General features: G+C 44.8%; 1 protein-coding gene across 2 annotated transcripts; it reads right to left on the bottom strand.

The window, feature by feature from the left end:
• Positions 1-38: 38 nt before the first annotated feature.
• On the bottom strand, positions 39-17,101 carry LOC117143085 (serine-rich adhesin for platelets). 2 transcript variants are annotated; one of them, XM_033307560.1, is made up of 11 exons: positions 16,982-17,101; positions 13,976-14,270; positions 13,193-13,857; positions 11,838-11,956; positions 10,965-11,724; positions 10,528-10,899; positions 7,386-10,463; positions 7,164-7,322; positions 6,530-6,954; positions 5,904-5,990; positions 39-5,177 (listed from the first exon to the last, which is right to left on the bottom strand). In XM_033307560.1, exons 1-10 carry the CDS (start codon positions 16,997-16,999, stop codon positions 5,951-5,953), a joined length of 5,931 nt encoding a protein of 1,976 aa, XP_033163451.1. In that variant the 5' UTR covers positions 17,000-17,101; the 3' UTR covers positions 39-5,177; positions 5,904-5,950. The 2 variants fall into 2 exon arrangements, with proteins under 2 accessions (XP_033163451.1, XP_033163450.1); XM_033307559.1 differs by lacking the exons at positions 5,904-5,990; positions 6,530-6,954 and having other exon boundaries at positions 16,982-17,076.
• Positions 17,102-18,206: the final 1,105 nt, after the last annotated feature.

Here is an 18,206-nt window from a genome sequence, read left to right as displayed (position 1 = left end):
ATAATAATTAATTTTTTTGTTTTCAGTATTTTCTTAATCTTTTTTCGTCCTGTTGTGACCCAGTTTAGGCCAGCTACGATTAGTAGAAATGCAACAATGTGTAAAGCGGCTTAAAAGCAACCGCCACAACCAATAGAATATCACACCAAAAATTGCAGAGTACAACAGATCCAACAGAGATTGTAATCAGTGAGTGTGTTGAGTGTATAGTATGAGCAGAAATCGTGTTATAAGGGACGCGGACCTAACTAGCTAGGTAGGATGCGCAAGGACGGGCCTCAGGATCCTGGATCCGTGGTATCTAAATCTCGAGCTATGACCCATCCTGCCTTGAGGTTCGTGCCTGTACAGTGTGCTCTCGCGGGTGTCCGGGGCGTGGGCTTTGGGTACAACATTCATAAAGTTTATCTACCTCGGCGCTACCTAAGTTGTCGTTGTCGTTTTGCTAGCTAACAAAAGTAACTGTGTATATATATGTATAAAATTACCAACAAATTCATAAATTATTGTTGTAATACGTTTAGAAAATAGTGTCCATATATCCCCCACATGCATCTTCACACTTAACCTAATTTTTTTCTTTTTCTGTTTTGAAGAATTGACTACTATTAAATGGCAAATGTGTGCCATAGTTTCTCTTTCCACATTTCTCGGTTTTTGGATTTTATTTGTTTTTTGCATTTTTAAAGAGTTTACTTGTAATTACATACACTTCACATACACATGCAATACACAATAATCATTGTAATTGTAATTACGTTAAATGTAACTGGTAACATCATGCTAAGTACAGTATTCCTCCATTATACGAGACAGATTTGAGAGTTGAGTTCCCGTCTGTCGTATTTCATTACAGTTATCAGAGATTTGACTTTTAGCAAATACGTAATTTTTTAAAAATTATTTGGAGGGAATATTCATGATTTCTTTTTCAAATATCGCTTACATTGATCATTTCTTATCAAAGAATGTGATGTTCAGAAAATATTTCGCTTATCCATTGCACCGCTTGTGAGATTGTAAGTCTGGTAAAAACAACGAATGAGTGATGTTAAACGAAGGATTCGGTATTCGTTGAAAGAAATGCCATTATATGTGACGATATTATTAAATATTATTAGGTACCAAAAAGTGTAAAGCATAGTCGAAGTAATTCTGCGTTTAAATAAAAGCATGTAAAATTCATTAAATCTATTTTTGATCATCAGTTTACAACCATGAAAACATTGAAGTTTACATTTACTCTTATTATGTACATATATAGATGTACCATAAAATATTCGTTCATATCAGAATATTAATATTAGCACTGTATAAATACATATATATATATATTTTTTGTTTTGTTTTGAATGCCATATTCGTGTGTAGGTGTCTGCGAGTTAAATAGGTATTACATGCTACGTACAATTTACGATCAACAAGAGGTTACAGCATCTCAACTAAATGCCATAAAGTAACAGTTTGCTTCTTTATAAAAGTGTCTCTTTGCATATTACAGTTAAAACTTACATCGTAGATTTGTGTAGTTCTTTGTATATGGTACTTAATCATAGCAGGGCCGATCCGTCCGACCCTAATGCCCAGTTTTCCCGGAGCGCAGGCCGGACATCTCGATAATACTGAGCGGTAAAGTTTGTCACGCCGTTCATCGCGTCTGTAGTCAGATCGCGATCGATCCTTGTTTGGCACAGAAACGAAGGGTTATGCACTGCATCCAGAATAGTATCTCATAATTTGGTATCGTTTTATTACTCGTCAGTCTAAATACTCTGAGATATCGCACTTAAAGCAAAGATTCGAAAGAGGTGCCCAACAGAAGATCCTGTAAATACTACGATGACGCCTAAAATGTCCACTTACTCGCTAAACAGGAATGCAATATTGCACTGGTGTACACGAAGGTGTACGGACTATGTATACATATATATATGTATATATATATTTTTTTTTGTTTTTTAAATGTATCTCTCGATTCGTTTTTAAATAAAATTGATATGTCTAATAGCTATTATCAATCGTTTTCAATTTCAAAAGGTTTTGTATTGTATTTCGAAGTAATTCTGTTGCGTTCACTAATTATAATATTCGGTTTTCCCTCATTCGGCATTATGACATTAATGGTAGTATGTGTATCTGTACGATTTACAAAATATTGCAAACAGATGCTGAGAATAAGTAAACCACTCATGCAACTATATAGTGTCTTTGAATTGGAGTGCAAGTTGTATATACTGATGATTTGAGTGAATCTGACGACGTCTGAGCTAGAATTAGTTTGGCTTTTGAGGAAGCTGGAGCCGCGTCGGCCGCCATCTATTTATATACAGATTACTCTAAAATACGTATTTGCATTGCATAAATACAGTTTGTCTTTACTTTCGCTTAATGAACAATCACAACGCAGAGTTTTCGAATAAAGTGTCTAAGTGAGGAGGAATCGCTGACGCAGATGATTCCGGAAATTATCGCTTCGAAATGTATAGGAATGTAGTATACTCGTAGTACTCAATGTCACAGATTGTCCTTTACTATGGAATTTACGATGTTGTAGGAAAATAAAAAGGCAAGACGGTCGTGGAAAAATGAAACAGTTGAAATCATTTAATTGGTAAACGATAAACATTTTGGCACAGTAATTGAAACTTAAAATAAAATATAAATAAATTAGGTGATAATTAATCTAAGTCATTTGACTAGACGTTCGAGCAGATGCCTATCTCTACATTTATCTTTGTCTTTAGGAAACTTTTTTGAAAAGCAACAAAGTGCACACTCATGTCAACTTAAGCTAACGTAACCCTAGATTTGAACACTTACTTAAGGATAAACACTCATTTGTGGATACTTTATTTAATAATACTTAAGACTTATATTCGCTTGAAGGCATTTGAGCATAGAATAGAATCGAACAGTGTGGTTGGGCGAACTCAGGCGGAAACGGAAATGGAAATGGAAATCGAAACAGAAGCGGAAACGGAAACGAAAACGGAAGACGTGTAGAGAAAATGCACGCAACCAAGCACGTTTACTACAGATGGAAACGGGATATACATAGATGTTCGGGTTGGTATTTGTACGCGAGAAAGTCTTTAAACGGCATCGAAGGCCCACAACAAACAGTTACTGAATGTGCTTTATATATGGTGGGCTGCTGTAGCTGTATTTGTTTCATGTATATCTGCTTACGCTTATTGTATATAACACCGAAAAATATGCAAGAATTATGTTGTCCGTCAACTAAATCTATGACTATTTTATGATTACGAATGCTATTGCGAACACAAGGCCAAGGAAATAGAACAGCATATGGATAAGTCCTCCACATCGGGGTATTTTGTACATCTCCCATGTATTTTATTTACAACTCCTGATTCGTAGTTTTCCGGCGAATACAACCATAAAAATTGCTAATAGTTCCCATCTTCCAAGTTTTTGTCCGGATCTGCGGGTCAGTTGATTACGTGGAAAGGGTCGGAAGGTATTTAGACTAAACGTAAGTATTTCATTTGGTTTTCAATTTAGCCCTGCATGCATCGGTTTACATTAAACTAGATTAAGTTACGCCATTGTCAATAACATACTACCCGGCATCGGCCTCAAAAACGCTGAATCAATTGATCAATTTGTTGTAGTACATTAGCTCACTGTCCAAATGGAAAACGTGTGATTCTTGTTGTTGTTCAAATTGCTGGCAGATTTACTGTTGTACCATTTAATTTAATATATGCTTGTATATAATAACTATGTATGTATATCCTAGGCCTATATAAAACTGCACTGTGAGTGTCTCTTGTGTGTGTGGGCTCTTTTTTCGAGGTTCGAAGTTCGAAGTTCAAGGTTCAAACCCTCGTTGTCTGTGTGTTCGTGTTCATTTTTGTTTTGTCGGGGAAGGGGGGTCGGTCAGGGGGGGAGGGGATCTAGAATTATAAATAGATTAATGTCTTTTATGCGTTTTGGAGAAATTTGAAACATATCCTTCCTTATCTGATTAATTTGCTAGACTCGTATTTACAGTGTCTTACAACCTACAACTTTGCGTCGTTAAAAGTAAAGTTAAAACTTTTTCTCAACTTCCATTTACATTGGTGTGCATTGAATTTTGTTCACGTTTAGCTAAAATCGTTTTTGATCTCACTCAATATCACTTGATTTCACTAGATTTTCTCTGGGGTTTTCGGTTTCTAAGCCATAGTTAAATAGTTTAGGTCTGTAGGTAGGTAAGTACAATCTAAGTAAAACTTCAACTACTCGGAGTTGCTGACTTGCGTCGTTAAAACTAGAACAACAATCATATATCGCATACATCGTACACCTAGGCATGTAATTATCAATTATATCAAGTATGTATATATAGAGATTCTCTTACGGCCTACACATTTATAGCACTAGTAAAGTATCAGTGTAGTGTGTTGCAACTATGTACGAGTATTTGAGTAGAAAAACTTGTAGTTAACAGTAATTATGCACTAGTATTTATCATAGATCGGGATTTCTCCTCAGCTTTAGCCATGGTTGTAGTATAGTTTTAGATTTAGATTTAGATTAGATTTAGAGTACATCTACAGTCGAGTCGAGCAGAATAAACGCCTACTATAAAAAACGGTAGGTATACATGTACATGTATGTACATTTACATATTCGTATTTCGTGTTACTTCAACATAAATATTGCACTTGCCTACAATAGTCAATAACAATTCAATTTGAACTTGTACCAATCCTTGGCTAGACTTATAACCTACAGCGAGTCGCAGTGTTTTCTACTTAGGGGATAGATAGAGAAGTGATTGAAGAAGAAAGGGGCTTGAGCTATAGATTTAGATAGACCTAGTGAAGAAATGCCTTTAACTACTACGTACACGTGACATTGATTTTTAGACCCAAATTCGTCTAAGCATAAATTCTAACAGTGGTAAACAATGCTTGCCGCTTGCTTAATGCGATTGTCAATCGATTTTTGTTTGTTTGCTATATACGCCTCATGGTTTCCCTGTCCATGTCGTTGATTCCTCCACGGAATTGCTCGTCGGTGTCTACGATGGTGCGGTTATGGTTGATGTGGCGACGGTGGTCAGTCCAGCTCCGGCCTGGTTTTGCAGCTGGTGTTTCTGATCCGGCTCCTGGACGCGGTGCGTCTTCATGTGCGCACTGCGACTCTTCACCTTATTGAAGACCCTGGTGGAAGAAAGAAAGAGCAGAAGACGGGGCATCATGAGAACACATGGGTCTGCGGCACCAGTTTCGATCACTACTATCTAAGATGCAGACTAGGTGGATTATTTGAACATTTAGATATAATGGAAGCACATAGAGTACACAATAGTATAGCACATGCATAGATATAGCTGGGTAAAGAGTCATGCAGAGATACGAAGGAGACGACTTTAAGCTTTCTTGTTCACTTCATCTTACTTAGCCTTGTGTGGAGTTTAAATTTGCTTTGTTGTTACAAATAACTATGGAAAATAGAGAGTTTATGTTGAGGAGCAAATAAGGAAACAAATAAGTTAGTGATTAAATACATATACAACTCGAGTTAACGAAAGAGTTAAGAATGTGCGCTTGAATGATACAGCCGCTCTAGGCTTGTGATCTCTGTAATATGATGGTTTTATTTTCTATTTTTTCTTATTTTTTTTGGGTATCCATAACCAGATCAAATTTGGATCACTTCGAAGGCCAGCTGTGCCAATATACATATGACAGATCGGAGAGGATGGTTCTTTAATATTTACATAAGTTATCAAAGGCATTTGGCGCTGTGAGTAGGATTAAGTCGAAGACAAATACAATAATACACGAAATTAGAGAACAGAGACCAAGTGAATGGAGTGTTGGAACGGAAGAGGTTATCGAAATGAACCGAAAGGTGAGAACGCAAAACGAAGGCCTCCTACTTACCGAGCATTTTGCCAGCGAGCTGTGCGTGTGGACTTGTGGAGCTGATATCAGTTACGGATACGTCTATTTGCGAGTTGTGACTCTTCGCTTTAAAATTGCAATTGCGATTTATTGATTGTATTCGTTATTTGATTTTGGTTTGGTTTGTTTTGGTTTGATTTGATTCGATTTGATTGGATTTGATATTGGGGGTTTCGCATCATGGAACAATACAATACAACAACAATATAACAACAGTTAATATCGCTTGACGAAAACTCTAACTAAATGGCATAGTAGAAATCGGAAAGTGACATACGAATGGAACTAAAGAATCACCAGAGGTAACTACTCACAACTGAAGATCATGTAAGGGAGTTGAAAGTGGGTAGCGATATAAGAACTCAGGAGGAACTGTTCGATAAAACAATAGGTACAGTGAACTCAGGATCTATTAACCAATAACTCGTATACGGTATACGGCATACGATACACAAGTCAGTTTACGGTACAGCGTGCGTTTACGATCTCAACTCAAGTCAATTACGGGCACTCAAATCACTTGCGGATTTTCGAATTTTCATACGGATTTCACGTGTTTTTGGTTTATGCTTTTTGTGATGGAAATTGCTTTGGGGGAATCTTACTTGCCGCACACCTTGCAGGGGAACTCGCCCTCCTTGGCAATCGGTATGTTAGTGGTATTGCCCATGCCCGCCTCCAATTTGGGCGTGGTCGAGAGCGCAGATGTTCCGATTGCTGCATTCGCATGGCCACTGCAGTTGCTGCCGTTTTGAGCCATGGTGCTGCTGTGTGCTGCTGCTGCTGCTGCAGCGGCATTGCTGGTCGCATTATTGCTGCTGCTGTTGCTGCCACATAGTGTTGCACATGCGTAGCTACTGCTGCTGCTGTTGTTGCCACCGGAGCTGGCATTGCTTGCTGCGGCATGCTGCATGTTGCTGCTGCTGCCGGAGTTGCCGCTGCTGCTGTTGTTGGTGGTGTTGCTGCTGGCACTGCGACCATAAGCGTGTATGCGGACATGGCCGTGCAGTGCCGCCTTCGAACTGAAGCTCTACATTCGGCGCAGGCGGGGATGGGCAAGATATTTGGATTTTTGATTGTGACATTCGAGCGTTATGTACAGGAAAGAGAGTAAACAGAAAGAGCCAGTGAGGTGAGGTGGGGCGTTAGCGTTCGGTTTCTGGGGCGCTGCAGTACGTGCATTGGGGCAAGGGGGCATGCTGCTGCTGCTGCTGCTGCATCTGAGAGCCTAGAACTTACCGCTGAGCAGTCGGCGATCTCGCAGACATAGGGCTTCTCCACCGCGGGAGCAATGACCACCACGGGCTCCATCTTCAAGTGCGTCACCTTGTAGTCCACGCACAGCTTCTTCCAGAAGTAGTACATTTGCACACATTCGCCGGAGGACTTCGTTTGCAGCTGCAAGGGTAAGGGGTATATTTATGACAGCCCATCGTATTGTAATCATTAAAGGAAACCCACCTCACTGGCGATCTTGCCAAAGTCCTTGCCATTCTTCTCCAATCCGCGCAAGAACTGCTCCAGCTCGTAGGCGGTCCACTTCATCTGGAAGGCGCCGGACTGCGTTTGGAGCAGGCTGAGCACAGCCGCCGCCGAGTTTCCTTTGGCCCGAAGCAGCGTTTGGAGCGCCACCTCCTCGGAATGACTGCCCATGGGCACGGCCGACGACTTGCTGAGATCAATGTAGCGCATCAGGATCTTCTCGTCCTCCTGCACCTCAGGATTCCACATCATCTCGGCGCCGGGAGCGTCCCGCGATGCCTCCTCCATCGGCCGACAGCTGGGTATCTGCGCCTGGTAGGTGGATCCCAAGTTTACCTTGGACTCGTCCGAGAAGTCCACCAAGCCCACCGAGTCCCCAAAGTCGTCGTCGAAGGCGTCGAAGAGACCCTGACCCAGTTGCTTGCGCACATTGCAGTACAGCCCAGTGCCCTTGCGATCCGGATTCAGGATGGGTGCGGGCGTATAGTGGGTTCGCGATGGTTTGCGCAGCTTGGAACGATGCGGTGACAGAGTGTGGAACTTGGAGAACTTGTGCGTCTCCTGGGGCGCATTGGAGCGTAGTCGGCGCTTCAGAATGGAATTGGTTTGGTTGGACAAGGGCTGCAAATTAGCCACACTCGGCGGGTTGGGCACGAGAGCCGCCAGGGATTTGTTGGCCATGGTTGTCGTGTTGCCACAGGCGAACATCAGGCCCGTATCGATCTGGCCTTGATTGGCATTCATTTGGCAATCGGTGGTGAGCAGAGATTCATTGCCCCCGCCTGAGGCGTTGCCATTGGATGTGGTTGCCCCACCATAGAGCAGTGGTTGCAGCAGGCTGTTGAGGGGCTGCATCCCCATGCCGCCCTGGCTGTTATCTATGTATTGTGTTTGGCTGGTAACTTGGGTGAATCCATGACCACCCACCAGGGGCAGCATGAAATCACCCTGCTGCTGACCGACTGCCGGCAGGGATTCCGTTTGATTGAGTGGTTGCTGGGGCAGCAGCAACTGTTGGTGATGCTGCTGCTGCTGCTGTTGTTGTTCCTGTTGCGGTGGCTGCTCCTGCTGTGATTGCTGCTGCTGGTGTTGCTCTTGCTGCTGCGGATTCTGTTGCTGCTGCTCCTGCTGCTGGTGGATATTGTTGTTGTCCTGAAGTGACTGCTCCATGGGCTGTTGCATGTTGGTGGTTTGCATAGCCAACTGCTGTCTTTGCTGGCCAAACTCGCGGGGGGAGGAGGAGAGCAGCGGGTCCTCCGAATTGGGCATCATCTGGGATTGCAAGCCCAAGCCAGGCAAATAGTAGAGATCGATGATGTTCTCGCCCTGCTGCTCACTGCTCAATTGCAGTTGCATATTCTCATCGGGCAGGACTTCGCGCAAAACCTGCTTCACATCCTCCGCGGAGCCAATGCCGCTGGTGAAGAAGGATTCCGAGAGCGGAGAGGTGGCATTCCTGGAGTCATTGAGGAACTCTTGATCCTCGTCCAAAAACGAGAGGTTAGTCTCCGCAAACTCCCTCAAATCGCACTCCGTGTCATCATCGGTGCCATTCAACAGGTCCTCCACTTTGATCGAGGGATCGAAGCTGCTCTCCTCCAGCACTGATTTCAGTTTCAGGATCTTCTCGTTGTCGTGCTCATTTAGCTGTTCAATGGTGGCCTCCCCCTCATCCGTTTTGAAATAGATGTGCGAGAAGTCCGTCTTGTCGCCAAAGAAGGTGTTACTGGCATCCACAAACTGGGCAGCTGCATCCTCGATGAAGGGCGAACTCTGGGCCATATTCTCGTGGCTCGATGGGGGAGTGGGATAGGCCAGTGGCGAGTGGAGCGGTGAGGCCAGGACTCCACCACCACTTCCGCGCATGCTAGCTATCGCCTGGATCTGCGAACTGTTCTGCATGATCAGCTCCTTGGAATGGAATTGCTGGAAAGTGGGCAAAGGCGTAGTGTTTGCGCCGGATACGCTACCCGATCCGGAGTTGGCCTGTCCACTTTCCGGCTCCAGTTTCACCAGTTGGGTGTGCGCGCTGTCGCCGGCCTCGCTTAGCAGGGCAAAGTCCTCGGAATGTTCGCTCTTGATCTCCTCATCGTTGAGCAGCTCCATGGAGTCCACCGTCTGCAGCAGCATCTCGGTGTCCGAAACGTTGTAGACCTCGGCATCATCGAATAGATCGGTGCCGTCACTGGTGTAGGTAACCGTGTAGACTCCCCCTCCTCCGCTCGTGATAACACTTCCCGATCCGCTGGAGTTGCCTACTCCTCCAGTCACCTCCTGATTGGAAGCAATTGTCAGGGAAAGAGGCGTGCCATCGGCCAGCGAAAGATTTCCCGAGGAGCAGGTGCCACTACTGGTCATATTGCTCTTGACCAGGCTGCTCAAGCTGCTTAGCTTGCTCTTGGTGGATACCACCTGGACATCGGAGGGTATGATCACGGTGCGGTTGTTGTTGGTGATGATCTGTCTGCCCACTGTCTGCACTCCTCCACCGGCACCAATGGTGGTTAACTCGGTGACAGCACCAACAGCATTTGTTGTCGCGCCACTGGAGGTCATCATTATACTGGATCCCGTTTGTCCATGGGATTGGTTCTTTTTCGAAGTGACCGCAATGCGAGTGCCGCGTTTCAAGAGCTCTATAAGTGTGGAATCCTTGGGATCCGTGTTGGTAGCGGTAGAGATTCCACTGATGGTGCCACCCGCTTTCAGCGCAGTAAGCGCACTCATCGTCGTGGTGGTGGGTACATTGTTGGTGGTTATCGTGATCGTGTTGGTTCCACTGCCCAGGTTGAGCGTCTTCGCCTGCTTCTGACCGCCGCTGAAGATCTCGATGCTCTGCGGCAGGCCAATCTGCTGGATACTGAGGCCATTGCTGCTCTTGATGGTGGTGGCCGCTGGGAGAACCGCTGTGGTTGTGCCCGTAGTGGTGGTCATCGTCTGGGTGTGACTGCTGGTGCTCGTCTTCGGGTTAAGGAAGCTCTCTAGGTCGCTAATCGATCGACGCAGGGTGGTGGTGGTGCCACTGCTGTGCGGTGGTGCCGGAACCACAAAGGAGCCCTATATTATAGAAGATGGGTAAGAAATAAAATCCTGAACCTTCTTCGTTGTTCCTTGAACCCACCTTAGTCATGTCCTTGCGCTTGCTGATGATCTTCTCCTCGATTAGGGCGCGCACTCCAATGCTCGCCGTCTGCAGGGGTGGACCACTGGAGTCCTTCTTCTCGCTGCGCTTGGTTTCCGGGTCCTTCTTGTAGTAGCCGCCATGCAGGCGCATGTGCCCATTGAGGGCGGGTATGTTTTTGAACTTACGGTGACAGAGATTGCACTCAACGGGCTTGTCAAGCTTCACGATATTGAGCAGGTGGGGATTCATGGTGCCCACAAGCTGTGGACTCAGCTCCTCCTCCTTGACCTCCACGGGTGAGTTGGAGGAGGGAGTAACGAGCTCAGAGTTGTCCTCGACTGTGACAGTCACATTTTGGGCACTATTTAACTGTAGATAATAGGTATTGATATTATATGAATATAAATACTTTCCTTTATGTAGAGTCCACCTACCAATTGCATGTTCCAGGTGCGCGGTCTGTTCTGCGATGGCGACGAGTTGGTGTTGATCTTGTAGGAACTGACACTGGTGGGCGAGGAGACGGTGACCTGGGCACTCGTCTGCTTCGTTTGCTGCATTATCTTGCTGATGAGATCCAACTGTTCCCGAGTGAGACCCTCGCCCTCGAGACTCATCCCATCGCTGAGCGTGATGGTGGGCGAACTAGCGGTTATCACCGAGCCACTTGACGGTGACGGGGCCATGGAAACTGATCCTGATCCCGATCCCGACCCCGGTAACGAGCCCGTCGAGGAAAGCGATGAGCTGGCAGACGAGGCCGAGGATGAGGCATTCGACGAGGTCGAGGTGGTGGGCGACAGCAAGGTCACGCCCGTCTTGATCGGCAGATTCATCGCCTTGATCTGTTCATCCGACAGAGCGATCCCAGTAGCGGCATCCACCACCGAACTGCCCGTGGAAATGTAGGTTCGAATGCAGGTGGCTCCGTCCGGGGAGCTGGCATCGCCGCTGGCCGTGGCCGGGGAAAGGCTCAATGAGCTGGTGGCCACGCCGGCACCACTACTATTGCTGGTACCACTCGAACTGGCGGTGGGCGAAAGCGATTGGCTGGTGGTGGGTGTGGCTGCTCCGCCAGCATGATGGTTCTCCGAGTGGCGCCTCAATGATCGCGCATCGCAATAGGATTTGCCGCAGCCATCCGCCTTACACTCGTAAGGCTTCTTGTTCCGATGAGTCATCATGTGTCCGTTTCTGGGGGCGGTAAAGAGTGGGTGTGGGTTCGGTGGCTCAGTGGATTTGTTGGTCAAGAGATCAACGGATCAACAGATCAATAGAGCACTGGTTAGTGCGCCTCATTTACTTACAAGTGATCTTGCCGCTTGAATGCCTTCGAGCAGAGCGCACAGATGTATTTCCGCTCGTCGCTGTGCGTCAGTTTGTGCTTGGCCAGCGCCGAGGCATTTCCAAAGATCTTGCAACAAATCTATAAAAAGTCCGAGTGAAGAACGTAGGAGAAATGTAATTAGCACTGCCTGTCGGCTGCCCTCTAGATAATTGAAAGCGCTGCGCGTTCGAACATTTTAATGAGCCACATTGCGTATACGTTATGTTGGCTCTCTATGTTTTTTCCCCGTTTTTACGCCCACCACACACCGCATGCTAATTACGACCGACGAATTCCGAAACCGAAAGCTAGGCCAAAAGCTGGACCACATCCCTACCCCCCAAAAACTATCCGCAAAAACATCTGTGTTTGCTTTTGCCTGCCCTGCAGCGGGAGTGGAATTCCAGTACCCATCCCAACCCACCGCTGACCAAACACATCCTCCCAACATCCGCAGTATCGTAAAACGCGTCATAAAATGTACTTTACCGCCGTACTCCCCACTAGACGTGCAAAAAAAAAAGCTAAAAGATGGAAAACCGGGACTTGGAGCCGCAGCACTTTGAGCGGCTGTCAGTTTTATTGACAGACGTCGAGACGTGTTGAATGCCCCTGGCTGTTCGATTTTGGATGTGGAAAATTTTCACACGGCTAAAAAGCGCCTTAAATCAATAATTGGTTTACGAAATCAAGACGAAGGTGAGATGAGGCGGTGGTATGAAGCCAGAAAGTATAAGATTATATGGTGAATGCATAGGGCAAGTTCTCAAAGATGTCGTGATTCTGATGTTAATTGGAACTGTGTTGCAAGTAAAACATTTCTTATTTTTGTAGCTTGCCCCAGTGCCACAGATGTGTTTGAAGAATTCTCCTTAAATGATTTCTACCCTTTGATGGTCTTCCCACAATTCCCTGAACTATCAATGCTCGCATGTGGTAGCCCCCAATGGATTGCAGCTTCCCAGCCAGACGGGCTCTGCGCTCAATTAACGCCGTGTATAAACATAACATTAGTTCCAAGTGCCAGTCCGCCGGATTTTAACGAGCTGTAGGGGATCTGCAGGTTTAGATACAAATACAACTAGTGATAGATTGAGGGGGGCGATGCGTAGGCACTTTGAGAACTGGGCGCGTTTCACCTGCCACTCGAACGAGACGACCTTAATGTCTGTTTATAAATATTGCACGACTGTCTGCGCGACATGTTGGCATGGCTCAGAATGAGCGGCGATAAATTGGCGATTAGGCCACGGATATATACACTATATATGTATATATACTTATTATATAGGATAAATGAGTGCCGCAAAAGCCGCAGCGGATTTGCGTACGCACCTGACACTGCTGCGGTCCGTGACGCGTTGGCGATGATAATTTGGGTCGATTCTTGCGGGGCGCCTCGACGCTTATGATGCCGCCAATGCCGCTGGCAGTACCGCTCGTGTTCGTGGATGCCGCCGACGAACCTAATCCGCTCGCGGGAGCATGCCGTCCGGTGCCCTTGAAACTCAATCGGTGGCCGCCGCCGCTGCTGCTGTTGCTGTCGTTGCTGTTGCTGTTGCTGCCGTTGCTGCAGTTGCTGCTGCTGCTGTTGCTGCCAACGCTGATGCTGCTGCCCACCGAGGAGGCGGTACTGAAGTTGCTGCTGTTGCTGCAGTTGCTGTTGTTGTTGTGCTGATTGAGTAAACTGGCCGCGCTGCTCGTGCTGCTGTTGCTCATAATCTGCGCCAATGTGGTGACATTGGTGACCGTGTTGCTGCAGCTGCTGCTGCGTATCAAGCAGTTCTTGATGTAGCTGGTATTGCTCTTGCCACTGTTGCTACTGCTGCTGCTGCTGCTGCAACTACTAATGCTACTGCTGTTCGTCGAGGTGCTGACCGAGTGCACACTCCGCCTGGTTATGGTTATCTTGTTGGGATTTGTCAGATGATTGCTGCTCGTCGACTTGGTCGAGCTATTGCTTGAAGTTGCTGCTGTGATTGAGTTGTTGTTCTTGAGTGCTGTAAGGAGCCATAAGTTAGATAAAAGATAAGAACCAGGGAATATATATTCAAACGAGTTTAGTTACTGATAAGAAGGTAGAACTACCATGCACTCATGTTCGTATAGTTCACTTACAGGCTGTCTGAATGGTGCCCAAGACATCTGCCAACATTTCCGGATCCGGATAGCCGATGGTCAGCGCATTCTCTAGCGTCGACGCTGGCGCACCTGCAGCGCCATTTGGTGACGTCGTCGATGTGGCTGCCGCTGCTGCTGCTGCTGTTGCTGTCTTTGTTGCTGCTGCCTCCAACGCGTTCGCATCACGCAGTTGCAGAGTGACGGATCCTTCGGTGCCCACGGATGCGCTGCACATCAACACGCGCGGCGCGCTGCTGAGAGTCGTCAATGGCAGATGGATGCTCTTTGGTACCTGCGTGTAATAGGTGAAAAATTCAGTGAATTCATGGTAAGCTGAGGTGATTGTGACGGGGGGGAGATCGGTGGAGTCAACCAAAATAGCTGCCAAAAGGCGAGACAGCAACGGCCAGCGATGGCTGTCAGGCGAGATTAGTCGAGATTATTGATAATTCACGGCAACTGTCGCCTAATGGACGACGCGTCGCATAATTAATTGAATTTTAATGCATTTCACTTTGAGTACGACAAGTGACTACTGTGCCATGCCCACCGCGCCAACGCCCACGATTACCGCTGGCAGTATGTACGGAAGCATATCGAGTATACGCCATGTGGCGCATATTATCAATGCACTTGGGAATAACTTTTGCTTATTTAAACATTCTTCTTAATGAACATTTTGATTAGGGGTAGTTAGGGTGGGAATTTTTATTAAAGAAAATAATTTGTACACTCGCCGCCATTAATGAAAATGGCATTTGAATGTGGCCATATTTTTCAGCAATGGTTTTTCCTAAGTGCGCTGGTCGCCGCCTTCTTGGCACTCACGAAACAATGGTGTATTTTGGTCCGTCATTTATTTGCCTCGTACTCTTGGCAGCCCCTCGACATATATATATATAATTTAAATGCAATAAAAGTGCACTCATAAATTGGCTAGAGAGTGGGCTAATGGGGTCGCAGGGGAGTCCGTTGTTAGATGGGGCAATTAATGCTTTATAAACCGCAACCGATGCCCAATTAATGTGGCCAGCAATTGCCCATAACCGCTAACGAAACGCGAATGAAAATAAATAAAACACCAGAGCATAAATTTCCAAAAGTGCCTGCGACGCTGACCACAATGCAAAAAAAAACAAAAACAGTTGTCTGTATTTCAGTTTTCAGTAGTAGTAGGAAAAACCAGAACGAAGATGCATAAAATTTCACGCAAAGTAAATAAACAGTAATTTTATTATTGTTTAAGTTGGGGGCAAAAAAAAAGCGAAAGAAAACACGGCTGGCTAATGAAAAAGTTCCCTCAATGAACTGGAAAAGGAGCCACAAGTGGCACGCCTCCGCTTTAATGTTCTCTGCCCCACAATTTGTTTATTTAAATGTGCCCAGTCTATGGCTATGAGATACAAATGGGCCGAAGCAAATTAGATTTATGTTTATCAATTGTTGTGATAACCCTGACGCTGCTTTCAAGCGAGATGAGCAAGTCCATTTCGTGAAATCGCCATTTTCCAGCGGCATCTCATACAGGTGAGACGGCGATCTTCCAATCGAATGGGTTCATAAATTATGTTCACGCTAAATCAATTCGGGTATCAAGTAATTATATGTTTGCTCTCTTGCACAAGTGAGAAGATTTATGAGCGTCGCCCCGTTAGAAAATCCCCACGTCTGCCAGCAGAGGCTGTCAAAGTTCGAGGACGAGAGGTGTGATATATCCTGTTGCGACACGGCCCACACCAATTGCCCATCCCAGGCTCTGAACTCTCGGATGGGGGCGAATGGGCGGATGGGCGGGCATATTTTTACGCCGTGATTCACGTGTCAATCAAATGTCAATGTCAGTCTAAAAAACAAGCGAGAAAAAAGGGGAAGGAGCGAGTGGCGAGTGGAGAGCTGGCGAAGAATGCTGAATGAATGGGCCCGTGTGTTGCAGGAAAAGTTTGGCGCTGCCAAAATCATATTTCCATTGCAGCCAGACTTGATGGCCAGATTTGAATTTGGCAAGGTCCCTGGTCTCTAGTTCGACCATTCTGCCGATATGTTAATGAAAACTTCGAGATGATGTCAGCGTAAAATTGAATGTGCTGGCCGGCAATTTGTCATCGGGCCTTTCTCCTCGCTTTGCATATTCCCCCCCCTCCCCACCGCTGCTGCTTATTAGTAAAATGAGCTGAAACACATGTTTGCGACGAGAAGGGCTGAGAACGTCGTCGTCGTCGTCATCAAGAACAGATTCATCATCGGGTAACTCGGTCATATGGCACGGAATCTGTCCGCCTTGCCGTTTTGCTCAATTTTCAATTTTGTTTATGATTAGGCCTTCAAAAGACACGGGTATCAGCTGGCGTACAACATGCCGTATGCGCAATATCACAAGTTTAATCATTTTAAAAATGGCATTTTAAACGCTTTATGTCGCTGACATTATTGTCTACGCAAGTGTGACAATTATGGAAATTTATGAATAATTTAGCCGTGTTCTGCTGCAGAGATTTATAAAACATATTGAAAGTTCTAGTTCTATTCTTTAATATTTATTTTACCTACTGCTCTTTAATGTTTTTAACAAGTTAAGGACTTCTGATTACTTTTTTGCATCCATAAATAAGAAAAAGTGACAGCAGGCAATTATTTATTACAAAGTAGGTCGCCCTGTAATTTACTTTTGGCATAGAAGTCGCAACTTTATAAGTTGGCCAAGTTTTGCTTAAAGTAGTTAGCGCTAGTCAATGATTCAGAAATGAAACATTGTTCGAATGTGTCAGATACAAATTGCTCGGATGTAAATGTTGATAAATATATCGACGGCATGTGCCATAAAAAATGTATTCCCATGATTGATTGCCCACAATTGTGGGCTTTTTTGGTATGTTCCATAATTGTTATTTCTGCTGGCTTTGATTTTACTTCCCTTTCTTTTATTTTCTTTTCTTTTCTTTTCTTCGCTTTCCTTTTATTTTATTATATTTTAGCATTATTTGGTTGATGATGTCGCGTACTTACCGTATTTATGGCAGCCATCGTCGCAATTGACGCCGTCGATGAGGTTCTTGTTGTTGTTGTTGATGTTGTTGTTGGTGCTTGTACTGGTTGTTGTTGTTGTTGTAGTTGTGGTGGTAGTGGTGGTGGTGATGATGGGGATACAAAATCAAAAATCTGAAAAAAGTTTGGTATGATTGAACATATTCGAATTCGTAGCTGGCGTCTCTTATTTTCTTTCGTTTTTTTTTCTTTCATTTTTGCGGGGTGACATAAAAACGTGAAGAGGAACCAAAGAGCAAACAAATGTCAAAATTTATGCATAAAAATGTGCGCATAAAACGAAGTGAAATCAAAAAACCAAACACATGCAAAAACATACTCAAAAAAAGGGCGACACATTGGCACACTCGAATCGGGAAAATCGCACATGGATGTACAACACATACGATGCAAAACACAATGAAAAGTATGGGAAAATTCGCATCGGTTGGTAAAAAACTTCTCGAGAATGAAATTGGGAATTTTTTGGGGGGTCGGTGGGCGAAAATGGCGGTTAGTCTTAATTGTTGGCTGAGCGATGGGATGATTGACTGACTGACTGACTGACTGACTTACTGATTGACTGAGCAATTTGCTAATCGGTCAAACGGGATTAGCTTGTCGGCAGGATTAGCGAACAACAAATATATGGCATTGAAAAAATGTTTGAGGTGTAGATTTTTTGCAATTTTTTACTCAATTATTTATACCATGGGCATTAGTTACTTTCTCTTTGTTAAGAACATTGTGAAATATATATAAGAAACCATCCAAACAAAAAACACTAGAAAATGGTTTAATTTTAAAGAATACATTTCCCCTGCATTAAAGAAGCTTCTCTGTCAAAATTTGTTAGTCTCTTCTACTGTATTTTGAAAAGTTTTATGTTACATGACTTAAACATTTTCCTCGAAATACGCCTTAGGGCAGAATATGTCCATCCTCGAGTTGCAGCATTGAAAATTTCAATTATTCTATGCACTCGCTTCTTTTGCATTTCTGGCGAATTTTCCTCTATCGATACCGCAGTACGCTTTTCCTCCATTTTTCGTTTTTCATTTTCACCGATACCGATTCCGATGTCGTTGTAGTTGTCGTTGTCAGTTTCTTGCTGCTGTCTCATGAAATTTTATTTTGGTACACAATAGTCTTTGTCTGTCAACGTGCATGCTTATTTTCGTTTTTAGTTATTTAATTACAATTTTCT

The sequence above is a fragment of the Drosophila mauritiana genome, chromosome 3R, assembly GCF_004382145.1.
Source record: "Drosophila mauritiana strain mau12 chromosome 3R, ASM438214v1, whole genome shotgun sequence".
Classification (NCBI taxonomy): domain Eukaryota; kingdom Metazoa; phylum Arthropoda; class Insecta; order Diptera; family Drosophilidae; genus Drosophila; species Drosophila mauritiana.
This window is presented reverse-complemented; position numbering and strand designations above follow the sequence as displayed.